Source organism: Pezoporus wallicus, unplaced genomic scaffold (assembly GCF_028554395.1).
Source record: "Pezoporus wallicus isolate ANWC-B61680 ecotype Strahan unplaced genomic scaffold, APGP_CSIRO_Pwel_v1 contig_6566, whole genome shotgun sequence".
Classification (NCBI taxonomy): Eukaryota; Metazoa; Chordata; class Aves; order Psittaciformes; family Psittacidae; genus Pezoporus; species Pezoporus wallicus.
This window is the reverse complement of record NW_026638763.1, coordinates 3977815-4004904: the sequence shown is the minus strand read 5'-3', so window position 1 is coordinate 4004904 and position 27090 is coordinate 3977815. Positions and strand designations below refer to the sequence as shown.

Sequence of the window (27090 nt, the reverse complement as noted above, 5' to 3'; positions counted from 1 at the left end):
CTGTGTCCACACCTCAGATGGGAGAAGCTCCAGGAGGAAGCCCTTTGGGACACAGGACGGTGACATGCTCCACTCCTCTAAAACATAGACTGGACCAGTGTCAGACCCCTCTCCCTTGCTGCCTTCCTTGGCAGGGAGAAGTGCATCTGCCACTGCAAAAGCTCCAGATGAGGATGGCAAAGCTTGGTAGAGATGAAGCAAACCCAAACGTGAGCTGTTTCAGTTTGGCAGCAGAAAGCTAAGGGGAAGATGCCACAAGCATCCACTCCTCCATCCACCACTGCTGGTAGTGATGCTCAGGCAGGGGAGTGCAGTTGTAGCTGCACAGGGACTCCAGGTTATGCGCTGGAATGTAGCAGAGGTGATGCTTGCAGGTGTGTTATCAAGTGCTGCTCTCACTGACAAAAGCAAGGGGCACTGCTGCTCTGTTATGTCTCAGCAATGGGAAAGAGGCAAACACGGAGTTTTCTTGCAGTCTGAAGTGCCCTGAGTTTATCAGCTCACAGAGATGTTCCTTGTAACCTTTCAGGCCTAAATCCTTGCTCAGTCGCACTGGGATTTTTAATGCAATAGCACAACAAGCAGGTTTGTGGTTATGGAGGCAGTGCTTTGGTCGTAGAGCTTTGCTGCAGACCTGTGCTCAGCTGAAAGGTTTGGATGTGCCACTGAGCTACAAGTAGACATCCAGAAGAACCTACAGAGAAAAAAAATGAAGAGTTTTCCATGAGAGAGTAATTTCTATTGCCTGTCCTTCCATAGCAGTATCTGAGTCATTTCACTTCAGGTAGAACCAGGAGGCTTTTGTCTTTTCTCCTGATCCATAGAAACCTCCGTAATATCTCCTATGGCCTCTTCAAGAGGTAACGAACAGAGATGATGTGGGTGAGAAGATCCTGCGCACTGCACAGCGGGATGCATCACTACAGCTTGATGTGCATCACTACAACTTCTGCTCCATCCTACACAGGACTGGTCAGGCCACAGCAGTGAGGAGCAAGACGGAGAGGGCCAACCCCGTGTCATACTGCCATGGGAAGAGGACTGGGAATGCATATGGGTTGGTGGCTCTGCTGCAGGTGTCTGGCTGCTTACAAGGACTAGCAAGCTGGTGCAAGCTACCACCATGCAGCTCTGGGATAAAATCTCTGGGCACCCTCACTGCTGTCAGGGGGGTTTCCAACCTCTGGCTCCTCCAGGGCTTGGCACCCTTGCCAAAGTGATCACTGTTGTCCCGCTAGGACCAGCAGTTGGGAGGTCTTGACCACAGTGATTATGCCTTACAGCATCTGCTGCACGACCATCCGTGTCTTGGTTTGGATGGTGATAGACCAAACCAAGTCCTCAAGGTGACCCTGTGAGGAAGATGAGAGGGGTCAAAGAGCTTGAGCATCATGCCACGTCACTCAGAGAGGCTGCTCACTCCTGTTGCCCATGCTCACAAGCCCATCCCACAGCTCCTGGTGCTCAGTGGGGCTGGTGTGACTCCAGGACAAGGCTGTTGACATGCAAGAGCTGCAAAGAAATGCACTGCACACAGGAGGGATTAAAGGCCTGGTCTATGGGTGGACCTCCCCATTTCATAGAACCAGAAGATCATGGAATGGTTTGGATGAAGGGACCTTAAATCTCATCCAGTTCCAACCCCCTTTCATGGTCAGGGACATCTTCCACTAGAGCAGGTTGCTCCAAGTCCTATCCAACCCGAATGCTTGAGGGTCATCTGGGGGTGCTTTGAGGAAGGTGCTGCCTTCCATTGTCAAGCTGGCTTCTAGTTGGCATCAAGCAGAGTGAAGGTGATGGAGGCAGCGGAGGGCTGGGAAGCCATTTAGGTGCCCACATTGTCCTTGTTGTCCATCAACACTCTCTTTCCCCTGTGTCCTCCTGTCCAGAAGCGCGGTGTACCTGGTGCGGGTGTTGCTGTTGGTGGCCCCCGGGGGCCGTGATCCTTTAGGTGCTTTCTAACACTCTCTTTGCCGCCGTTTCAGGAACGCTGGTTCTAATGTTCTCTCTCCCTCTCCTTGTCCCTTTTCCTAGTCCCCACCAAAAGGTGCCACCATTCCCTACCGCCCAAAGCCCGCCTCCACCCCTGTCATTTTTGCAGGTGGTCAGGTAAGAGCCGACCCGCTTGCAGCCTCCACTGCCAACCTCAGCCTTTTACTGCAGCACCAGCCGCTGCCCGTTAGTGCACTCAGGTTTCTTGCCTTCTCACTTGCATGGTGTCATCCCATCCATTGCATGCCATGGCAGCTGGACTGAAAGCTCTCGGTAGAACCAGGTTGATGTCTTGCCTTCTGTAGTAGCTGCTGGAGGATGAAGGGGGCAGAGCAAGGGAGCAGGGTGTTAGCTCCACCAGGCATTCGTGCACCAAGGCTGGAGTTTGCTTCGTTAGACACAAATCCAGTGTTTGCCAGCAGTTGCCACTGTAATAAGAAAAGTCTTGTTGAGTGAGAGGCTGTTATTGTGCTCTCACAGGGACTGCAAGTGTTTATTTTCTGTCATCTCAGTCCAATTAAAAGTCATAGGATCCCGGACTGGTTTGGGTTGGAAGGGACCTTAAAAAGCTCCTCCAGGCAGGGACACCTTCTGCTAGAGCAGGTTGCTCCAAGCCCCTGTGTCCAACTTGGCCTTGAACACTGCCAGGGATGGGGCAGCCACAGCTTCTCTGGGCACCCTGTGCCAGCGCCTCAGCACCCTCATAGGGAAGAACTGCCTGAGAGCTCATCTCAATCTCCCCTGTTCTGGCAGGTTAAAGCCATTCGCCTTGTCCTGTCCCTACAGGCCCTTGTCCAAAGCCCCTCCCCAGGTTTCTTGTAGCCCCTTTAGGTATTGAAAGGCTTCTCCAAGGTCTCCCAGTACCTAAGGGGGCCTCTGCACAAGTTGTTTCCTTTCTCCCCAGCCACAGTAAATAGCAGAAGGACAAACTAAGGATGGGAGCAAAGCCCAAGGCACAGGCTATTTCAGGCAGCATGCTGAATTAGCATCTTAGTCACTGCCAGCATCAGGAGGAGGAATGTGTCGTTCGTTTCTGAGCAGCCCTCCCGGAAAAGAGCTTTGAGTCCAGCTGCTTGGTGAACTTTTCTTCTCAAAAGGGAGAGTAAGGTGGAGGTAGCATTGCTCCTGTGGGCGAAAAGTTGGTGTCTTGCACAGAAGTGATGCCGTGGGATGAAGCAACCATCTCTGAACTGAGAGGTCCCTTGGCTCTGGCAGAGGGCAGCAGGCAACAGTCAGTAGTGCTGTGAGGTGCCTGGGGTGGGTTGGACCTGCAGAAGCAGCTCAGGAGGCTGAGGGATGCAGTGGCAACTACCAAAAGGGGTCAGCCCCTTTATCGGCTCCTGAAAGCCAGGGTTAGACAGGCCAGTGCTGTCAGAGTTGAGTTGCATCTGTCCAAGACACCTTCCTGCATCTAATTAGCTGTTTCTAATCAATTTTCCTAATTAATGAACAACTTAGACCTTTGGGAAATACAAGCTTTTATAGCAGCCTCTGATGTATCCCCATGGACGTACTGGTCCCCATCACACTGGGATGCCAGGCACTGGGACCACTATTGCTGTGCATGGGGCTTTGCCTCCTCCCTCCTCATCCTCCTCCAAGATTCGGGTTTTTTTCCCCACACTTTACTGTTTGAGAGCAATGTGGTGAATTTGCAGGAACTTTAGAGGGGTTAGTCCCTCTTCTTGGCTCTCTTTACTCTCCCTTTTCCAAGTGTTATCCATCTCTTTTGCCATTTCTTTGAGAATCACCTGAATGATGCGCCAACCAGTGTGATACGTTTTGCTCACTGGTTAAGTCCTAAATGTTGGGTTCTCTAGGGTCTGGCTCTTCACCCATAGTGATGCTTGTTTTCGGATTCTTTACAACAGAGAGTTACAAAACCCCTGAATAATTTGTCTGGCAGACATCTGCACAGATTTATCAGTTATAGGTGGTGAAAGCCATTGCAGTGCAGGCAGTCCATCCCTGAGCTTGGGAAGATATCAGCACCAGTGGCTTTCTGCATGGCAGTGTCTTTCTCTCCCTAGCAGAGCACTGGAATATACTGGGTAGAGGCAAAGCATGTTAAGAGTTGTGCACTGAAACTATGGATGGACTCGCTGCACTGGCTTGCTTTGTAGGATTGTGGTTAGGTGTGAAGGGTGATGGTAATGTCACTGTGCATCCACTACACAAGATAACTCTTGTTTCACGCATCTCTTTTATGCAGCAAAGTGCAATCACAACCTTATATTTGTGCTCCAGGCTATTCTGTCACCTTTAAAAAGCTCATTCTTTCCTTTTGGAAAAGCCAAACTGAGCTGAAGTCCCTGAAGTTCGGTAGCTTAGCATGCTTCGGGTTTAATTGAACCATAGAATGGTTTGGGTTGGAAAGGACCTTAAGATCATCCAGTTCCAACCCCCCTGCCATGGGCAGGAACACCTCGCACTAAACCATGTCACCCAAGGCTCCAATGTGGACAGGAGATGTGCAACCTGGATTGGAGGTGTACATCTCCCTCCCACCCCAAGGATTCTGCCCCAGGGCATTTAATGTATCACAGGGGTTTCCTCCCCATGGCTAGCCATGGCAAACCTCGTCCTAACCTCAAAATGAAGCTGCTTAAGTCAAGATTCAAGGTCCTACACCCTGCTTTCACTAACAGCAGAGCAAGGGGAGAGGCGTGATGGAGTCTCAGTAGGTCCCAGGCAGAGCAGGATGAGGGCTGAGCTCTTTACCCCCTGCAATCCCAGCTTTTACCCAGTATCAGGAAGAAGGGAGCAAAGTCCAGGGAGAGCCATCTGCAAGGAGACGTGGGGTTTTGCACTCAGACCCTGCCAGCCCTGATAACATCTCTCTCTTTTCTCTTGCAGGCCTATACAATTCAGGGACAATATGCTATTCCACACCCGGATGTGAGTTTTACCCTCATTTCTTTTCTTCTACCCTTTCATGCCACCTGCATGCTACTGTGAATTCACAAGATATTAATATTAGACATTAATATTAATAGCGGATTTTCCAAGCTAACTGGCTGTGTGTAGTATCTGTAATACCTTCAATAGCCTTTTAACCTGTTAGCACCAAACGTACTCTGAGGACTTGGCCTGATGCTAAATTGTTTGCATTGTTCAGTGCTACCCCTTTTTATTTTTGGAGAGAAACCATATTCTGTGCATTTTGTGCCTTAAAATGATCAAAACAAGCAAAAAAAAGAAACAACTTTCCCCTCTATTTCCTTCTTGTTCTTAAAATACTGGTAAGACAGGGGCTTATTTAGGTGCTGAGTACTTCGGTGGTGTGGGGAGAAGAGCTCCAGCAACATGTGGTTTCTTGCTTGAAGCCTTGGCAGGGTGATGTGTGGTTTTGGGGGTCCTCCTCTGGGTGACTTGGAAGCAGGGGCTGACATTGGGCAAAATGCTACTGGCATCCCCTGAAGGGGATGGTGATGATGGTACGCACCACACTTCTGGATCTCTCACCTTCCTGATGGCTATGTATCTCCCTTAGGGAGCTGGACCTGGACCAAAGTGTTCCCCCTGGGTTTGATGGCTGTTTTGGGGGGGTTGGCTCACTCTTACATGGGTCAGGGGATCATGGGCACGATCCCCACTTGGTCTCGTGCTCTTTGGTTCTGGGGACAGGCTTCACTCAGGCTTGCAGCACTGATGGGTTTTTGCTGATGTTCGAATGCCCCAGATGCTGGGGCTGGTCTGGGAGCCACAGCACGTGTAGGGAACATCTGCTGGCACATCTGCATGTAAAAGTACCAACAGCCATAGAAACCAAGTGTAACTGTAAGGACTTCTCTATGAGAAGCAGCAGGGAAGCACTGCAATGTTGGAATCATGTCTGACAACCAAGGGAGCTCTTGGAAAAAGGTGGAATGTTTCTATATGGGTTTCAGAGGGGATAGAATTCCAAGCAAATCCCATTGCAGAGGCTCCTTCATGCTATGAGTCCACGGGCTGAGCACAAAGTGCCATTCTGGGGATGTGGCTCAATTGTAAGTGGTGTGGTGTATGTAGGAAGCCTTCTCCAGCCATCCCACACATGGAAAGAGTATGATATAACTATTCCTCCTGATGTCTACTTAGGTATTAAATCATGGGATTCCTATTTGCATGACTGAGAATGGGGCAAGGCTGTTGGATACCATGGATGCGTGATTCCCATGGGAACGGTTAGGAGCTGTAGGCTGGATTTTGATCTTAGGAGCAGTGATTTCACCCAGGTTAGTGCAGGCCAGGCTTTGGCATTCCATGCAACACCAGTGTACATGTGCTTGGAAGAGCCTGCTGTGATAGTTGTTAAGAGATACTCTTAATTGTATGCACTTCACTTCTGCTCCCTACATATAAAGAAATACACTTGCATATGCAGTGAGAGGAGACCAATGTATTCTTTGTCCCAGTTTTCGTTTGCAAGTGGTGCCGACACGGTAGTGTTCTTTATTATATCCCTTGGATTGACAGGGATAAAATACATTAAATCCATTTGCTGGCTGCACTTAACCCAATCCCAGCAGATGGAACCTGGAAAAGGTTGTTCATACAGGGGCCATCCTTACTCTCATAGCACTCTCACAAGGATAGGACGTTTTAAACAGTGCAGAATCTAGGCTTGAACATGGTCTTAGGGCATTGCCCTTGCAGGTGTCTGCGTTTAGAGGATGCCTTTGGCAGCCTCATGACTGCAGAGCGGGCAGAATGTCGAATGCCAAAGCTGAAATGCAAGCTCCTGCCTTGATTTTCTCCCCTCAAAACGACACCTCAGCTGGACTTTTGGCTCACATACACTGTATGGGTACTCATAAGCTGTTCCGAATGTGATGTGTAGCTACCTGCCTTCATGAAGTCTGTGGTGGGAGGTGAAAGGATGACCGTGGAAGCCTGGAGCCTGGGGAATTTGGGAGTGGAATTAATGTTGAGCACAGGAAAGCTCTCCCTAGCTCGGGCATTGCTCCCAGGTGCGCACCGTTAGCCCATGAGGTGTACCTGGGCATTGCTGTGGGTACCAAGTGATGCTTGGCATGGCTCTGTGTTGCTCCCAGCATTGCTGTCCTGTCCCAGCCTGTTTCCCCCACCAGTGTCTTTGGTCTGTAGAGAAAAACAGAGGCTAAAGAAGTGCTCCCAGGGTTTTGCTTCCAGGTTTTTCCAGGAAAAGGGAGATGTTTTCCGTGCACATGGAGTAGCTTTCGCTTTGACACGTCGGCGTAGCCGTCCCCTCCTCTTGTAGGCTTGTTTATCGCTGTTACTACGTGTGTTTGCTGAATGCCACTGCCCAAACTATGTCTTTGCCAGGCAGAGCTCCTTTGGGTACCTCTCTAACAGGACCTTGCAGGCATTTTCCTCCCCACTGCCTCCCTCCATTCTCTCCCATGTGTGCTCAGCCCCCTGGGTCTCCTCTCTCCAGTGCTTCCCTCTCACTGCTGCTGGCCAGGCCTCCCCACCAGCCATGCTGGAGGAGCAAGGAAGGTTTTGAGCATCGTTTCCCCCCATTGAAATTGTAAGTCCTGCCTCTCGCTTGCTGGGTGCAACAAGCAGTTTATGTCTGCGGGGTGATGGGATCTTCATGATCCTTTGAGCATCCATGATATGGCCAAGTGGGATGTGAGGAAGACTCTGTCCTGCTCACTGCTAGGCTTCAACCTGGTTTGGTTTTGTTTTCTTTTGGTTTATCATTGGTTTTGGTTCTGTTTGGTTTCATTTTTAAATGTGGAGCAGTGGAACAAAGCACAAAATGTATTCCAAACTAACTCTTCTCCATGCAACCACTTCCCATGGGGCATGAAAACCTTACCCAAGCACAAGGGATAAAAGGATCTGTAATACCTACTGGTCATAGCTGAAGCCCCTATTTCCTCATACTGCTCAAGGGCTTCTGCTTGTAATGAGCTGACAGTAAGAGCCACAGATTTTCCATCACCCGGAGGTGTTTCCCCATCAGAAATGATGCTCATGGTGCAGCTCCAGCATCACAAAGAGCATCTGCTGGCTGCTGACACATGCTTGGTAGTGCCTTTGAGATGGCTTCTCTGCTCTAAAGCTACCCTGAAGCAAGCAGCAGCATAGGTTGTGAAGCCAAAGAGGGGAAGGCTGGTACCGTACTTCAGACCCTGACCAAGCACTTCTGCAACAGATTTGGGCTCTATTGCGTTCATACGCAGGCCAAGTCCTTCTGCTAATGTTTCTGCCATGCCTCACCATGGCTTCCTGGTTTGGATTTTTTTCTGTTTCCTTTCTTTTCTTCCGTTATCATTTGGTTCTTTATTTTCGGTGTGACTTTGTTGTACTCTATGACAATAACCTTCTTAGCTCTAATGTCCCTCCTACCCCTCAGCAGTTGACCAAGCTCCACCAGTTGGCTATGCAGCAAACCCCCTTTACTCCCCTTGGACAGACCACCCCCGCTTTCCCTGGTACGTACCCACAGCCCTTTCTAGATATCCTTCTCTTCTTACCTGTAGAGTTTTCTCTCTCTTTCTAAACTCATGCTATTTAATGGAAGCAAGCAGGGGAAGTAAGGCTTGGAAGTTGCAATGTCCACGGGGAAAGGTTAACAGGGAGACTAGATGGATGCTTGGGGGTTATGGTCCTCATGGGTGAGCTGTTTCAACTGTGCATGCCTGGAATCCTCCATGCTTGCCTTGCTCCCAGCTTTGCTGGCTTCCCCAGCAGAAGCAATGAGCACCAGGCTCCCATCCTTCCCATTCCAGAGGAGGCAGCATCCCTGGCTGTGCGCAGATCCCTGCTTTCACATGGAGAACAGCTCAGTGCTGGCTGGGGATGCTGCCCCAGTGTCTATGGGGAGCAGCGCCCAGTGGGGCAGATGCAGCCCCACAGCAGGGACAGCAATGGGAAGGATCCGTGGCCATAGGGAGCCGCAGTGACAGGAGGACCACCAGTCCTGGTGTGGCTCAGCAGCTTCATTCCCAAAGCTGGTGACCTGGGAAGTGCAGGGGATGGAGATAAAGCACCTTTGTTTGCTCGGTGGTCAAAGTGCTGGTTGGAAATGCCTTTTCTGACAGTATGTTCATCATATTTTGAGCTTCCTAGATGAAGTGACATTGCTTATCTCCTTGAAGGCAAAAAGCATTAAACCTCTTTCTTCTTTGCTCTTCAGGAGAAAAGCTGCCCTTACATTCCTCCGAAGAAGCTCAAAATCTGATGGGCCAATCATCAGGTAAAAAACCCACAAAGCTACAGGGAAATCAGCAGGCTTCTGTTGGAATATGGGGTTTCTTGAATAGGACTGTGCCGTTGTTGTGCTCCTGGATAAGCTGTGGTGGTTGTGGAGGAGATGATAGGGTTTCTTGGTGGGCAGGGAGAGAATGGGCAACGCCGTGCCTGGCAATGTCCAAGGAAAAAAGTGTATTGCCTACGTGGTTTGATGTTTGCATAGAGCTGCCATCTGTGTAATGGAGAAACATCAGAGTGAGCCCTCTCTCATTGAATTCTGCATAAACTGTGCTCAAAAGCAGTAGAAAGATGCCTGTGGGGACACAAATGACATACAGTTTTAGCCATCTCTAAGCCATTCAGGGCGAGCTGCATTGTTAGAGACCCTGAGGAGAGATGCTGATGTCAGATGTCCCACACATCCACCCATATATGCCAAGTGTTCTTGTCTTTTATAACCTACATAGCTTAGAGAAGCCTCAAACCAGTGTGGGGACATCACCTAACCAAGAGAGCAAACATAGCCCAGTAGGCCCTACAGCTTCTACAGTTGTCCTGATACCAACCTGCCCAGCCTAGTTTTCTGCATGCTCTGCTTTGCCCTTTGCAATCACCCAAGGCACTTATCCTGACGTGACACATTAAAGCCATGGGGGTGGCATGTGTATATCAGACAGGGAGGACCTCTAAGCTAAAATAAGCAGTCTCTGGGTAATGGTGAAGGACTGACCATTCCCCAGTGGCCTTTGTGGTGCAGTACAATGGCACTGTGTGCCCCAATGGCTTCCAGCATCTTCGGTGACATCCAAGAGCAGGGCAGGGGATGCTATCTATGAGCATTAGATATTAGATAGCATTAGATATGCTATCTATGATGCGCTTCCATCATCATAGGTGATAGATGGGTGCCTCAGCACTGCCCTGCATGCATCCCTAGTGCTCTGCTCCCTTCAGAAGATGTTTTCTGCCATACCCAGGCTGCTCCTGAGCTGAGCCTCATAATGCATGGCTGAGAGGCAGGGACACCCTAAGAGACATGGCTTGGTGTTAGGTGCAGTCTGCCTTGCCTCTGTGAGGAGGCTTGGTGTGAAAGACAGGTCCAGGGCTGGTGGGATGTCCCTTCCAGTGCAGTGTGCTATATAAAGTCAGCACTAAGTATTGCCTGCTGTATAAAACCTGGGCAGGAGCTGGTTTGTGCAGGCTTTGGCATTGGTAGAAGGAGAGCATAGGGCTGTTGAATGGAGGATTTGCATCCCCATCCACTGCGTTTCCTCTTCTCTGTGTGGTTCCCAAATGGAACACATGGTAGAGACATCCAGCAAGCCAATGCCTGGCACCTCTGGGAAGCTGCACTGGGGAATCATGCATGAGCCCATCACTGTTCTCTCTGGGGGTGATGCTGAAATGGGATTGCCACATAAAGCTTTGTTTCAGTGTTTCAGATCTGGTTTGACCACACTGGTACCCAGGCAGACATCAATTCACACTGCTGCTGGGTAAAACTTGGCCACTGCTTGCAGTAGCTGCTCAGCACAATTAAGGCAATGACATATTGCCATGAGGCATGAGGAATCCGTGTGGCTGCTCTCTTATGTTGTAGTAGTCCAACACTTCCAGTCTCCTTGTGCTTCTTTACACTTCCTTCTTCCCTTTTTCCTTGGATACAGACATTACAGTCTCTCATCCTCTCGCACACACTGCTCTTAAAGTAGTTTATATCATATGGATAAGGGGGTTTGTGCAGTTACTGTAAGTTCCTGTTAGCCACCAGACAGCTTCTCTCTTGCAGATCTGATGTAGGACATCCTTACTTCAACACTGAGGTGATTTGACATGGAAACCTGTGGGAGAGGCAGGCTTCGACCTAGGAATGTTACGGCGTGCTCTACTCTTCCCTCTGGATGTAGACTGCTGGCTCCAGCCTTTCCCACTGGAGAAGGAACCCTCCAGGAGAGGCTGCGAGGAAGCATATTATTGCTTTAGCTCATTTGCCATGTGATTCCGTAGGGAAGCACATCTCCATTCTGTTTGCCTTTCTTATCCTTGGAGTCAGAGGGACCACTGGTCCTGGGTCCAGCTAGCACGTGTGTCTTAGCAGTCAGGCTTCAATTCAGTGTGAGAGTCTATGGGGCTTTAACTTGCAAAAGAGCCCCATAGCCCTGTGCTAGCACTGCTGGATCCCCTGCTTTCAGGGTGCTTCTGATGTAACCAAGCAGCTCTGTGCTGCTGTGTTAGAAGGTGTGTGGACAACATTCCATCCCTGAGGGGTGCAGGGGAAGATGGCAGCCAGCTCCAGCAGAGTCAGGTAGCAACTGTCTTCCCTCTCCTTGTTCCGGAGTGTGTGATCCCTTTCCCCTTCCCATTCCCGGAGCAGGATGCAGCCTTTGCAGTGTTGCCTGTTGTGGGAAAGCAGCGGAGCTCCACCGTGCGCTGCCTTGCAAGCTGTAACCGTTTTCCCCTTGCATATGCCCAGGTTTGGATGCCAGTCCCCCGGCCAGTACTCATGAACTCACCATTCCCAATGATGTAAGTAAATCCAAGTGTGTGTGTATACACATATATATGTGTGTGTAAATACATAGATAGAAGCTGCAGGCACATTCAATAGGTTTAGAGGTGCCCCTTCACCAGGTTCACTCATACCATGTGCAGTCTGTTGGGGATCAGCCTGCAGCATGAAGTGCCCATTAGATTTTACCCCATTGGTAGATTTCCAAGGTACAGTCCTTCTTCATGCTCCTTTTCCCTTTCCTGGGCTCATGAAACATGCCCAGTTGACAACACTGGGAAGGGGATGAGAGGTTCTGAACCAGCCCTGATTAAACTAGAGCTCCTTAACCTAGCACTGGCAGGCCTGAGATGCTGTTTCGGTTCAAGCACAGTTACCAGGGGCAGGAGAGGTGAAGAGAAGGTAAGTAAATAGTGTTTCTGGTACCACCAAATGCCACACAAGTGTCTGAAGGACACTGAAACACATCTGAGTACTGATGGCAGACAGCTTTTGGGTCTTGTAGACAGAAGCATTGTGGTAAAGTGGATGTTGGACTGGGATATTCGCTGGGAGGAGACTGGAGTCAGTGCCAGGATGGTGCTTGAGGATGCTCAGGTGGGATGGAGAGCCCAGCGCAGCTGGAAGCTGGATGCATGGGTCTCATTTGCTTCTGGACTGGCCCACACTGGTTGATAACCAGCCTGCACTCAAATCAGGATCATGGGAAGCAGGGGCACGACTTCCATTCTCAGTCCCCATCTTCATCACCTACAAGCACCTTCAGCCTCACCAGGAGTTTCTGATGGGGTCTGGCTGCTATTGCTACTTCTTCCTGCTGTTGGCCATCACGTGGCAGAACAAAGTGACTGCCAGCACCTCTGCTTCCACCCAAGAGACATGGCTCATCCTGGCTCTGCTTCTGTCCGTGTAGCAAGGCTTCAAGAAGCTCTGCAACCAGTTGCAACAGCCACATCTGTTGTGTGGGTTGAGCATGGGGAACCGTAACCTTGGCAACAATGGGAGCATCTTCAGGAATAGTGAGTAACCCTTTGCAGAAGGGCCCACGTGGGAAGAAAGGATGCTTGGGGCGTTCCCACAGGATCCAGGAGCATTTGCCCACCACAAGCCCAGCTTTCATCAGACGTGCACAGCATGAAATATCATCACCTGCACCTTCCTGCCTTCAGCAACATGCCTCCTTAGCTCTGCCTCCTGTTTTGAAGGCTTTGAAACACTCCCTGCCAGAGGAGAGGTTTTGTTTCTTAAAGCAAAGGGTCTATAGGCATATTCTAGTGGTTTAGATGAGCTTGGGGTTACGCTCGAGGAAATGGGATGACATACATCTCATTGCTCTTCTGACAGGAGAAACTCGAGTGCTGCTCAGCTTGGATGTTCTAGTTTGGCTCCTCAGATCTCCCCAGCAGGTCTGATCTCATCTGCTGCAGCATCTCTGAGTCATTTCTGTGCCATGAATACCAGGATGGGTGGCTGGTGGGCTGGACACCCCACTGAGATACTTGATATATTGTCTTAGCCCTGCACTGGGTTGTATATTCAGGCCCATATGGGACAAACCACTAAGGCAGCCCCATGGTCTGGCAAAAGGATGTGAACATTTGGAAGAGTAGTTGTCTGCACTTCTACAGTGACAGGAATCCAACAGCTGCCAAGGTGAACATCCCACATATCGGACAAGAGCTCAAATGCTGATGGCCAAGAAGGGCGTGAAGAAACACCTTGTGCCTGTGTTGGCAAAGCTGGACATCTCACTATATGTTACCAGGCTGCAGGTGTGCTTGAGAGAACCATATTTGGTGCCCGAATGACCAAGAGCAAAGACTGAGGGAGTTGAATCCATTGAGGACCACTGGGACAATTCAAGAGGTGGGCAACTGAGGAAATTCAAGCCTCTGATCTCTTCACAAGCGTGTTTTAAGATGGTTTTAAGTAGGATTCTCCTGCTGGTGCCACAGCCACATTGTGCTCTCCTGTACATGCCAGCAAGCCCTTGCACTGGATTAAAGGCGATCAAGGGGGTAACAGAGGCAGCGAGGGTGTCCCAAGTGGGGTAGAAGAAGTGTGGGATGGTGTGAGCAATGTGAAGCTATGGATGGTGCACCTGCTCCTGGGGTTGGGCTGTCCCTGGGGAAAGGTGGTGGGCTTGATGCATAGAATCCTAGAATGGTTTGGGTTGGAAAGGACCTTAAGATCATACGGTTCCAACCCCCTGCTATGGGCAGGGACACCTTCCACCTCTTCTAGTATATCCTCTATAACCACCTTTACAAGGGGGGTAACTGGAGTTATCCCCTTCAGAATTTCTGAGTTTCCCAGTCAGAGCCACGACTTATCCCATCCTTGCAAAACATTGGACAGTTATTAGACCATGCAAGTGATGGTCTATGCAAGCATTAGACCAAAATGAGCCCAGTGTAACCCTTCAGTGATGCTGGTTACCATGTGCAGACAACTGCTATTTGCCCCCTAGAGCAGAGCAGAGCAGATTGCTAGATGGGTCCTGGGAGGACCGTGCTTATGTGCAGGTGGAATTCACCCCTCTCCTGTTTGCATGGGCGTTAAGGTCACAGAGGGAGGAAGGCTCTTGGCTGGTGCCTGCCCGAGCTTCTCAGCCCTTCCCCTCCGTGCTTTCTTTCTAGCTAATAGGCTGCATCATCGGACGCCAAGGGACCAAAATCAATGAGATTCGGCAGATGTCGGGAGCGCAGATCAAAATCGCCAACGCCACGGAAGGCTCATCGGAGCGCCAAATCACCATCACAGGGACCCCTGCAAACATCAGCCTCGCGCAGTACCTCATCAACGCCAGGTGAGACCCCCTCCAAGCGCCAAACCCATTCCCGACAGCGTGGTCGGGAACACGGAAGGGCTTCCTGAGGCCAGCTGGGATGAAGGGTGGCTTCTGAGCGGGGACCGGATGGCACCAGCAGGACCTCTCCCCCCAGCCAAGCCTTTGGCTGAGGACCCGGCACTCCTCGCTCAAGGATTTATGCTTATGGGTGGCCAAAATCACCGCCGTCTTCTCCCCTGTGGATGAGGCAGAGGATGGGGATGGGGCTGGAGCTGAGACAAGTGGTGGGGAGGCGTCGCCTGGGACCTGCTCGCTGGGATCCCAGCATCTCTTAACTGCCACCTCTTCTGCCGTGCTTCCAGGCATCCCAAAGGCTTTTCCTCCATCCAGTGAATATAATCAGTCCAATAAATGCAAGACATGGGAACTGCCCGATTGCTTCCTTTTCGTGCTCAAAAGCTTGGTGGAGCAGGACTTTGTGGAGGCCAAGGGTTCCCAGTGCTGCGTCTGGCTGGGGTGGGATGGTGCCTGTGCCTTTGGGGGCCAGGGATCCTGCAGGAGACTATAGGGGAGGCGTAACTGGAGAGAGGGGGTGGGGACCAGCTCCATGATGGACCTGGTTGTGTGCTTGTGTGGACTTGTGGATGAGGAACTTAAGGGGAGACGAATCCATCTGCCCATCCATGCTCTTGTGGTGGGCAGAGCTGGTGGTGTGACAACCTGCCTCCAGCCAAGACGTGTGCGAGGATATGGGGGGCTGTTGGTGGCGACTCTGACGTTCATGATGGTATGGGCTGCAAGCAGCAGCGAGATCTGTATGTGCTTTCTCCTCCTTTGCACCCAACCCACCTCAGCCCCCAACCTGCAACAGACCTCCACCATCTCCTCCTGCCCTGCTGTCCCGCTGCCCCCATCCATGGCACCCCTCCAGCCACTCAGGAGAGGGATGGAGGGCATGGCCAAGTGGCTTTCCCTGCAGCTCCTTGATATTCCCCCCTTCCTCTTGAAACAAGAGAGAGCAAGAAAAGAAAACTGAGCTGCTCTTGGTTACTGGGGAGGGCTGAGATTAGAGCTTTGAGGGAGCAGGATGAGGCATCATCAGCCTCTCCCATCACTTTAAACCTGAAGAAGCCAGGGATGCAGGCACAGCCGCCTGTCCTCAGCAGGACGGACGCTGATACAAATGAATCTGTGTGCTGGGATGTCACCTGCCAGCACTTCTGGTGGGTTGCACCTCTATCACAGGCAGCACTGAGGAGAAGAGAAAGGCTCTATGCTCCCCCCCTCCATGGGGACCCCCAATGCACTCAACCCCCCCGGTCTGAGCTGGGTATAAGCAAGAGGAGCAGCACTGCCCCACAGGGTCTTCGTTTTCTTTTCTGCCTCCGTTATTAAGCGCCTGTTTTTGTCTCCCCCCCACCCCTCTCTCTGCCCCTGTCTATTCTAGGCTGACGTCTGAGGTCACTGGAATGGGCGCACTCTAATTTCCACCCACCATCCTCCACTCCGCACCACCCGACCCTCTCCAGCCACCGACACCCAGCCTGTACTGCCTGTACATTTACCCCTTTGCCTCCACACGTGCTCTTTTCTTTACTAACGACTCTAAACAGACGTCTCATTACACATATGCACACAACGGGAAGGTTTCTTTACGAGCTCCTTACTGTGCTCCCGAGGCTGCTCCCAAACTCTTTGGTTATGGTCCTTGTTTGCAGCGTACGATGTTATTGCTTCAGCTGCTTTGATTTTTTTTTTTTTTTGGGGGGGGGGGGGGAATAGGGGTTTTCTTCCTGCTGGTGAGACTTCAGGAGATGATGGGGTCTCTAGTGTCAATCTAGCATAGTAGCTACTTACACATTTGAGTTGATGTTGGCGGTGCTTGCTGTAGCCTATGGACCTGTGACGCCACCCAGAGCTGTGCGTGCTTCAGAGTACTTACTTCTTCTCACCATTCTTCCTTTGATGCTCCCTCTTCATTTGCTTTGCTTGTCCTGGCTCACCTTTGCCACCTTGCATCCCTGCCCTCAGGGTAAGGTGTGGTTTTCCCCCTCTGGGATGCAGAGCACGGGTGCAGGAGCCAAGCCAATGCACAACCCACAGTGCAACATGGCAGGGTCCAGACAAGCCGTTTTTCCTACTAAATGAAGGGGATCACACCCACCCCTCCACAGAATGATCCTCTTTTTTAACTAACAAAGCAACTGGAAGTGGGAAGAACTCAGCCGTCCAGGATTCACACCCCCAGGGGCATTTGAAAGCACTCTTTTAACAACCCCCATAGAGCAACCCCCTTGGACGATAGCTCAGGAAGCTCTGTAAGCTGGCTGTGTTTGTCATTTGTGTTCAATAAATGTCTGTGCAGCTCTGCTACTGATGGGCTCCGACTGTTCTTCTCCTGGATCACCCTGCCATCTCCAGCCCTATCCTTTCCTCTGCATCTTTCCGCACCTCAAAATATCATCATCATAGAATGGTTTGGGTTGGAAGGGACCTTAAAGCTCAACCAGTTCCAACCCCACAGCCACAGGCAAGGACACCTTCCACTGGAGCAGGTTGCTCCAAGTCCGTGTCCAACCTGGCCTTGAACACTGCTGGTGTACTTAGAGTACAACAATAAGCATCTCTCAATGCTCCATTGTCTGGACAGATCTGCCATGTCTGTGCCCCATATCCTTCCCCAAGACCTTCCGTGCCCGGTCCTGCCTTCTGCTTCCAGGATTTACTTATCCTTCCTTCCTCTCAAACACGTATATTTCCCAGCTGTTTGTTTCCCATTGTACAAAATGTGTGGTGCATGGGTTTATCCTGTGTTGCAAATGAGGGGATCAGGACGCATCATGTACCCAGGCAGCTAAAGCAGCCACACGATGCATTGTTGCACCGTACCACATGGGCAGTGTATTGCTTTTTCCAGCTGAGCCCCAAGACTTCGTGGCCTTTCCTTCTCTTCCTTCCTGCCCAGCACTGCCAAGGCCACCACTAACCCGTGGCACTGAGGCCTCGTCTCCATGGTGTATGAACACTTGCAGGGATGGTGACTCCAGCCCTGCCCTGGGCAGCCTGTTCCAATGCCTGAGCACCCTGTGGGGAAGGAATTGTTCCTCAGCTCCATCTAAACCTCCCCTGGTGCAGCTTGGGGCCGTTTCCTCTTGTCCCATCCCTTGTTCCTTGGGAGCAGAGACTGACCCCACCTCACTACAATCTCCTTTCAGTTGTAGGGAGCATGAGGCTGTATGCCAGAGCACAAGTAGATCTTACAGGTGGTGGAGGCACGTGGTAACCAAGATCTTCCAGTGTCTGAAGGGGGCTACAAGGATGCAGAGAGGGACTCTTCATCAGGGACTGTAGTGACAGGACAAGGGGCGATGGGTTCAAACTGAAACAGGAAGCTCAGGTTGGAGATAAGGCAGAAGCTCTTCCCTGTGAGGGTGCTGAGGCACTGGCACAGGGTGCCCAGAGAAGCTGTGGCTGCCCCATCTCTGACAGTGTTCAAGGCCAGGTTGGACACAGGGGCTTGGAGCACCCTGCTCTAGTGGAAGGTGTCCCTGTCTGTGGCAGGGGTTGGAACTGGATGAGCTTTAAGGTGTCTTCCAACACAAACCATTCCTTGATTCTAAGATGTGTGTGAGAAAGAGGTGTTTAAACAACTGCAGTATCTCTTGGGAACATGTTGATGACAACGACGATAACAAAATCCCAAGGAATGTATCAAACTGGGCTTTGATTTCTTTGGAATGTCTTAGAAGATTTGCTGTTTTATTTGGAAGGAGGCCTCTGCGTTTCGCTTTTACTTGTGCTACATCTTGGATTTGCATTTGGATGGACTTAATTCTCCAGGGATGCATCCATAGCCATGCCACTGGGAAAAACATATGCCCATCTCTAATATCCAATACAAGGTGAACATCCCAGTTGATCAACAGAACAGCTTGAATGCATGGCTTTTCCCTCTCAAAGTGACGCATTTAATCCAGATGGAATGATTCAATATTCCTGGAAGGAACCAACTCAGTATTACTCAGTTCAAACACTTTGGGAATCCGTTCTTTTGTGGGAAATGGTTACTTTGGCAGGAAAACATTGGTCTGATGCTTCCCCTGACCCATGGAACGTAGTAGATTTCCATCAGAGAGGGGCCAGCTGAGGTCCTTGCTCAGCCCCTTGGGCCTCAGATGAAGGTCTCCACTCCCCCTCATGTCCTTCCCAGGTCACGCTCCCAAAATCCAGTGTTTGGTCTATTGTTATGTGCATTTTTTCCTCTAGATCCTATTTGCAAATCTAATACATGATGGAGTTGAAAAACAAAGAGATTTTTTCCCCTAAGGGTGACTTTAACCAGGGACTCTCTTTAAATTCCATAGACTTTTGAGTTGTAATTCAGGTTTTTTACCCATGTATTCATGCTAGTCATTTTGAATTATGCTAATTTCAAGCTTATGGTCCATTAGCAAGGGTAATTTCACCCCTCCAGTGCTGGCAGAGGAAGGGTTTCTGGGGGATGTCTCTGTGCTGTGGATGGGATGAATCCAGAGCCTCATTTCATCCTTGGCCACAGGGGTGGAAGAATGGCAGGGGCTCGGGCAAACCCTTTCTGACCCCTTTGTAATGCCGGGTCTATGAGAGCCCAGCAGCCCATGTGCCCCGACCTAGCCCGGCTGCAGCCCCCAGCCTCAGGGAGGTCACTAGGTGTCCCCATTGACCAGGTTTTTGCGTGCATCGTGCTCCAGCCGCGATGTTGGCAGCGGTTGGGTGTCACAGAACCAGAATCAAGGAGGTGGGAAGAGACCTTTAAGGTCATCCAGTCCACCTTTTACTCCAGCACTACCAATGCCGCCGCTAACCTATGGCACTGAGGACATCATCCTCTGCTGCATCCGCTTGCAGAAGAAAGAGTCAGAGAATGGTTTGGGTTGGAAGGGACCTTGAACACTGCCAGGGATGGGGCAGCCACAGTTTCTCTGGGCACCCTGTGCCAGTGCCTCAGCACCCTCACAGGGAAGAGCTTCTGCCTAAGAGCTCATCTCAGTCTCCCCTGTTCTGGCAGGTTAAAGCCATTCCCCTTGTCCTGTCCCTACAGGCCCTTGTCCAAAGCCCTTCTCCCATGTTTCCTGTAGCCCCTTTAGGCACTGGAGCTGCTCCAAGGTCTCCCCTTAAGGAGCCTTCTCTTCTCCAGGCTGACCCACCCCAGCTGTCTCAGCCTGGCTCCAGAGCAGAGCTGCTCTAGCCCTTGCAGCAGCTCCGTGGCGTCTTTCCAATAGCTCCACATCCCTCTTGTGCTGTTGCCCCCAGACCTGGATAAAGGACTTCACAAAAAGGGTCCCATCAGTGCTGGGACCTTCATGGGGACACCCCAGCCCACCTGGGTAAGCATGCATGGCTACCAGCTCTCTTGGCCATGGGTGTCCCCATGCTCTCCGCTTGTACCGGTAGCAGCATGGGATGAGGTTGGCAGCACGAGACCCATTGATCTCACTGCCCGTGGCAGGGGATTGGAACTGCATGATCTTCAGGTCCTTTCCAACCCAAAACATTCTATGATTCTATGCCTCAGCTCTTGGTAGGAGCGACTGCAGCTCAGGGTGGAATGACTTGCAGAAAGGTGATGGCATCCATGTGATTCCCCTGCTCCCATGTTGGATACTGTAAGGAGCTGGGGTTCTGCTGGGAAGGCTAATTTTTGCTTTCCCTTCAGAAAGAGAAGGAAATCCAGCTGCAGATCCTAATCCTCTGTGCTCTGTGTCGAGCCCCAGGCCTCCATCCAAAGGGTAACGTGGCAGTCAGTGACTTTGAGGAAGTACTGAATGTACCAGATGTGCAACTCCTTTGACTCCAGATGTGAAGCCCCCCCCCCCTTTCCCACTCAGCCTCAGCACAGTTGTCCTGCAAAGAGGAACAGGAGACACCAGGTCACTCGGAAAGCATCCCACAGACTAAACCCAGCCAAGTGCAAACCCAGGCTGGCTCTGGATTCCCAGAGCCCTGCGTAGGCAGCTTAACCACGGGAATGTCGCTTCCCAGCAACAATGCTCTGCACATGGAGAACAGGATGAGAATGGAGCCATGAAGCTCCATTTGTGAGCCCCATTCTCAACAGTGCTGATTTAAAACATGCCTGCTGTTTCTAGAAAGAACTGCTTTGATCCGAAAAGGCAAAGCTGAGATGTGCAAGTATTTGAGGCACTCCTGGACTGCTGGGTTCTGATTCCCTGCAGGCAGCCTTCTCAGTGGCATTAGTTATTCCTGGAGGAAAGCCCGTGCCTAACATCATCTGGACTGAAAAGGGGGCGAGTTATGCTTGAGTCTGGAGCCTCTTTGGGTTTTGATGCTTCAGATGAGGTTCCAGTGTGAGGGATGCTCCCAGGAAGCATGGGCACAATGGCAGCAGACCATTGCCAGGGATGCTGTGGCTGCCCCATCCCTGGCAGTGTTGGACGGGGCTTGGAGCAACCTGCTCTAGTGGAAGGTGTCCCTGCCCATGGCATGCAGTTGGAACTGGATGAGCATTAAGGTCCCTTCCAACCCAAACCATTCCATGGTTCTATGATTATGCACATCCAAAAGCTCTCATTCAGTGCTGCGGGGTTTGGGGTTCATTTGGTGGGATTCTTGAGGAAGGAGCTCCCACCCTTATTGCAATGACCTAACCTGAGGCTACTGCTGCAGCCAGTGCTGGGGTTTTCCCAAGGGAAATTGCTGTGTGCTCTTCTCAAGCAGCTATGCTCCCAAATCTCTTTCAGGAGTGCCTACAAACGGGCAGCTAAAGATGCAGCCCGGACACCCCAGACCAACTGCCTTTAGAACTGCTTTTCAGTCGCATACTGATATTACTTTCCTTGCCTAAAGTTGATTTCCTCTCCAACTATTTCAGGCTGGAATGCAATGAGTTCAAGATGCACAGGATGGTGCAGCGCATCTTGAAGTGCAGATTCAGCCTGTGATGCTTGATCCCCTGTGCTCTGACCGTGGCTCCTTGGCAGCCAGAACATGGGCAGGGTGGGCTTCTTGCTTCCCCTTAGTGCAACACCAAGCCCAAATCCTGCTCACAGGCTTCCTACTGTTCACAGACCGAGCTGTACAGTGTTCCCCAGTGCTCTCAGCACCCAATGAATTGTTCACATACCGTGTAGATGAGGCCCTCAGTGCCATGGGTTACTGGTGGCCTTGGCAGTGCTGAGCAGTGGTTGGACCAGATGAGGTCTTTTCCAGCCTGTTTGATCCTATGATTCTATGCATCCCCATAACCAAGGGGTTGGGAGGGGGAAGCACCAGTGTTGTAGCCTCAGCTGTGCCCTGACCATCTCCCTTGATTGACCTCCTAGCTCTCCAGACCCTGATCCCCATGGGAAGAGCACCTTCACCGCTTGACTGGAGGGATGCAGCGGATGCAGTGCCCGTGGCTGATGCTTGAAGACCCCCTGAAGATGCTGTCAGCTTCCCATGAGGTTCTCCCTCTCCTCTGTGCTGCAGTATTTGCTTCTGCAAGCAAGCATCTCCCCTCTCTGTGCTTCTTTATCTCCCCTCATTCCCCTGCTGCTTTGCAATGTACTTGGTGGGTTGCTTGTGTAACTGCAATAAAGCTTTGGTTGCTTAATGTGGTTAGAGAGCAAAAAGTGGTTCCCCCATGGATGCGCACGCTGCTCGGCATCCACAGGCAGGGGGGTGGGGTACTCGATTGGTCCCCTACAAGAAGGGTTAATGGGGAAACTCAGCTCACGAAGCAAACCACAACAGGCTGGAAAAAAGGGCCTCAGAAGCCTGGCTCCACTCAGCATCAGGAAACAATCCCACATCGGAGCGGGACTGCCAGGAGGGGAGGAGGGAGAGCACTGGGAAGAGAATCTAGAGCTTTCCCCAAAGGCAGTGAGGGCCGGGATTCATTATCTGTTGGGAGATGTGTTTATAACAAGTGTGAGTCACTGCTGGGTCCCTGAACAGAAGCAGGGGCCACCAGGAATACAGATGAGCTATGGGATGTGCCCATCCAGCCCCACACAATGGCAGCTCCCAAACCAGCACCTGCATTCCTGCCCATGCCCTTGGGTAAAACCAGCACGGGGGGGGGGGGGGGGGGGTCCCTCCATAATGATGATAAGTCAGCTTTGCCTCCATCTCTACATGTTGCCCTGGTGCAGGGCAGGGGTCTCCATCCCCAACTGGTCCAGCCCGAGGGCTTAAACACAACCAGGAGAAGCCAGCACTGGCTGCCCGGACCTCTGCCACATAGGGAAGCAAAGACAAAAGCCATGCTGGGGTACAAGTAGATGAGCTTTAAGGTCCCTTCCAACCCAACCTATTCAGTGATTTTATGATCTGTATCCCAGAATATCCCCAGGAGGAAAAGCCACCTTTTCCAGCTTGCAGGAAGCATCCATGGCAGCATCCTTAACACACACTGTTATCTTGCCTGGGATGGGAATTTACTCAGAAAAACATTATTTTGCTCCTGCTTTCCTTCACAACTCTCTTTATTTGGATGAGGTAACACAGCAAAGGCCACACTTGCCATGGACTGAAGATGCACACCATGGTGTGTTGGTACCCAGCCAGGATGGGTGCCTGGCACAGGGCTTGAATCCCTGCCCGCAATGGAGAGATGGGATGTGAAGGGATGTTAACATCCTTCACCTGCATGCATTGGCTTTTCCTATGCAGGACTCATCAGCTGAAACACACAGCACATGTGCCCCTGTGAAGCCTTTAAGGGATGCAGCTGCCCCACACTCGTCCCCATCACCTCCAGCTCTCTGATAGGGGGCAGTTGGCTGCAGAACTCAGTGCATCCCTCCTGCAAGGGTGAGTGTTTGGAGATGAAAGCAGCCCCTTTGCTTTTGGTGGCTCCTCTTAAAGGATAAAGCAGAGAAAGGGAGACATTTTTCTTTATGACCTCTGGGATTTCTTTTGTGGTGCATCTGGACTGCTATCTCCTCTGTTAGCTCCTGCTTCAGCATGGAGCAGCTCAGCCTCTCCTTGTGTGCCTTGTGCTCATGTCTCCTGGTATCTTTTAAAAGGCCCCTTTGTATCCAAAGGGATAGTTGTCCTCCCTGCTTCTCTTCCAGATCAGGGTCATCACTACTGCCTCAGCCACAGCTGAGCAATGAGCAGGAGGAACAGGCTTGAGGACAGCAGAATGGTGGGGTGATTTAAGTCTCTTCTTCACTGTCTGCAAGAGGAGGATGCTTGGCACTGCTTAGAGAGGGCTGGGAAGGCATCCTTGCCAGTTAGGGTAGCTGACCTGGTTTAGACTTCTAGGAAAGGCTGCAGGCTGGATCTGGCTCTGGTGTAAAGCTGCATGCCTTGCTGCATCCTCAAAGGAGATGTGATGAGTGTTGGAGTGATGAAAAGAATGAGTATAAACAGTGTATAAAAGACTGGGAGCAGAAACAGCCTGGGAATGAGCTAACAGGGACTTCAGGGAGTTTGCTGCTGTGCTGGGGTAGCTCATCCCCCCTGGAATAGCATGGGAAGGAGTTGGGCTGGCTCTGTGCTGTGCCAGGGAGCACATCCATGGAGGGCATCCAACAAGCTAGATAGATCCCTGCACTTCCCAGTGCTTGCTGCCTACACAGGGGGGAATGAAAGCACATCCAGAGGAGTGGAGGACACCCAAGAGCAGGAGGAGATTAAATGAGTCATTAGAGGTGGTCTTCTGGCCCTGCAGAAGAGATGAGCTGGGCTGTAGCACTTGAAAGACAGGACAAGCTGGTAGGAAGTAGGCCAGGGATGCAAAGAGAAGCACAACCTCACATTGGGTGTGGATGGGGAGGATGGAGAGCACTTCCAGCTTCATGCCACCTTTTCCACCTGGGCTCGCTGGAACCAGTCCTGGGTGCTGCCATGCACCAAGAAGCTGTTGAGCATCCACATGGATGCAGGGGAAGGGAGCTTAGAAGTGATGCTGTAATCCATAGCAGGGGAAACCCAAGTGTTTCCAGATGGGTAGCATCCCCTTTCACTTTGGTGATACTGGGTAGCATCATCCCCTTGCAGTTTGGTGATGCCAGATAGCAGTACCCACTTGCAGTTTGGTGATGCTGGGTAGCATCATCCCCTTGCAGTTTGATGATGTCGGGTAGCATCATCCCCTTGCAGTTTGATGATGCCGGGTAGCATCCACTTACAGTTTGGTGATGCTGGCTGGTCCAACTGCTGTGAACCCAAAGCAAAGCAGCCCTGTGCCACCCCATGGTGTGTGGCCAGAGCCAGGGCTGTTCCTCGAGCGCCTGGTGCCTCCTTTCCCCAGGAAGATGTGCCCAGCCTGGCAAAGCATGCTCCACTCCTTGGGAATGGCCCAAAAGCGACGTGTTTTATAGCAGAGGATGGAAACTATTCCCCACCCAAGAGCCAGAGGGGTTAGCGCATGCTTTTCCACCCAGCTTTCATGCTGTGCCTGCCTGGATGTGCTCTGTAACAGGCTCTGGATGAGCTCTGTCACCCTGCCATGCAGTGGTGTCCCTAGGGCTGGGTATGTGCATACACACACACATACACTTCTGTTCTCCCTAAGAGGCGGAGGAGGATGCTGCACGTCTTGCTGATCTTCCTACTTTGGGCCAGTTTATCCTCAAACTACAATGCTCCCAAGCCCCTCCCCAAAAGCCACCACTTTGGGTTGTTCCTGTTTTATCAATGTAAAATGTACATTTTTCCCTGGAGAAAAGGAGGAAAAAACGGATGTGGAAGTGTTTGGCTTTGCTCACTTTCAAGCCTCTGCTGTAGTGCAGGGGAAGAGAGCGGGACTCTTTCACCTTCCCAGCATCCTGAGTGTGTGATGCTCTGGCATTCCATTTACTACAGAGGAGAAGATCCCCCCTCAAGCACTGCAAAGGGGCTAGAAAAAGGAGCCCCAAAAGCATTATTCCCTCCCCTCCAGCTCCCAGCACCGCATCTGCAACCTCGCCTTTAGCTCAACTCCTCATCCCTAAGAAGCTGAGCCAAGCTTTCCCACAGACCCAGACAGCTCTTAGAGAAATATTATTACCAGATGGTTTGTTTTTTCCATAGCACCAGAGGCCAGTGTGAGGTAACGGGGAAAAACATTAACCCACCCCACACCAGCCTGGCTGTGGGGCTGTGGTGTTCCTGGTGGAGCTGTGCTGGCATATACAGGATCTGCAGGGTGGCTGGATGGGGAACACCACCACCCCATACACACTGCGCTGGCAGAGTGGCTGGAAACCTCCCCTCCTTGGACTGGCAGTGATTTGGGAAGAGAAGAGCATGTCCCCAAATGGTGCAGGAAGGGAGGGAAGGGCTCTCCCCCCCTTCTCCTCCTCCTCTAGGCCAGCCCAGTTGGCAAAAAGCACAGCAGAGGAGTTCACGCCAGGTCATATGAGCCAGTGATGTGAGTGGAGAAACACCACGTCCTGTCTGTCCTGCTCCTTGCCATGAGCACGAAGCAACAGAGAGCAGGGATGTCAAGGGGTTTGGAAGATGCTGCATGGCGCAGATTGGTTCTTCCATTGGAGTCTTTCTGGTTGGATAAGTGCAAGACCTTCCTCTACTGCTCTCTGCCTTTGATAGGATGCTGTGTGATGCTTCCCTGCCTGTGCTGGGAGAGGTGATCCTTTCCTGCTCAGAGGGGGTTCTCTGCTGCCTCCTCCTGCAGAGATCTGCTGTAGGAAGCTGAATCACCATGTGCAGAAACACCACAAGCCACACGTTTTCCAGAGGGGTTTGTGGTTGGAGCAGTGCTCACGGCTGCTCCCATCCTGCAGCTTTGAGCATGGAAATAGGGTGACCAGTTGGGGATTGCAGGTTGAGGGAGGTGATCCTGCTCCTCTATTCCACCCTTGTGAGACCCCACCTGCAGTACTGTGTGCAGTGCTGGTGTCCTCAGCATAAGAAGGACATGGAGCTGTTGGAGCAAGTCCAGAGGAGGCCACGAGGATGAGCAGGAGCTGGAGTAGCTCCTGTATGGAGACAGGCTGAGAACATTGGGGCTGTTCAGCCTGAAGAAGAGAAGCGGCGTGGAGACCTCAGAGCAGCTTCCAGTGTCTGAAGGGGGCTACAAGGATGCTGGAGAGGGACTCTTCATCAGAGACTGTAGTGATAGGACAAGGGGTGATGGGTTCAAACTGAAACAGGGGAAGCTCAGGTTGGAGATAAGGCAGAAGCTCTTCCCTGTGAGGGTGCTGAGGCGCTGGCACAGGGTGCCCAGAGAAGCTGTGGCTGCCCCATCCCTGGCAGTGTTGAAGGCCAGGTTGGACACAGGGGCTTGGAGCACCCTGCTCTAGTGGAAGGTGTCCCTGCCTGTGGCAGGGGTTGGAACTGGATGAACTTTAAGGTCCCTTCCAACTCAAGCCACTCTGGGATTCTATGGCAGCTGGGAAGCAGTTTGCAGGCTGACCCCAGGGGTGTCGCAATCACTGTGCCTCACAGCACATCATCACATCCCAAAACCTAAGGCATCTCCTTTCCCTTCTTCTTCAGGAGGCCAGAAAAGCTGAGCCCTATGGCTCTGCCACACTAGGTCCCCTTCCATCTACCAGCATCCCTCCAGAGTGCCATAGAGATGAGCAAGAGTGACCCATCCTCAGTGCTTCATCCCAAGTCCCACCACAGCACTGCTTTGCACAGCAAGCAACAAACTTCCAGTACAATTCCAGACCAAGCTGGGTGCAGGAAAGGAAGT

General features: G+C 51.5%; 1 protein-coding gene across 2 annotated transcripts in view; it reads left to right on the top strand.

Moving 5' to 3' along the window:
• The window catches only part of PCBP3 (poly(rC) binding protein 3), a 41798-nt gene extending 19748 nt beyond the window's left edge, over window positions 1-22050 (top strand). The window contains exons 7-13 of one of the 2 annotated variants that reach the window (XM_057412364.1): window positions 2035-2178; window positions 4849-4890; window positions 8318-8396; window positions 9101-9160; window positions 11630-11682; window positions 14305-14474; window positions 21779-22050. In XM_057412364.1, the coding sequence (XP_057268347.1) occupies window positions 2035-2178; window positions 4849-4890; window positions 8318-8396; window positions 9101-9160; window positions 11630-11682; window positions 14305-14474; window positions 21779-21824 (594 nt within the window). In that variant the 3' untranslated portion in view covers window positions 21825-22050. The remainder of the gene's footprint in view (window positions 1-2034; window positions 2179-4848; window positions 4891-8317; window positions 8397-9100; window positions 9161-11629; window positions 11683-14304; window positions 14475-21778) is intronic. The other variant, XM_057412365.1, reaches the window with a different exon arrangement.
• Window positions 22051-27090: the final 5040 nt, after the last annotated feature.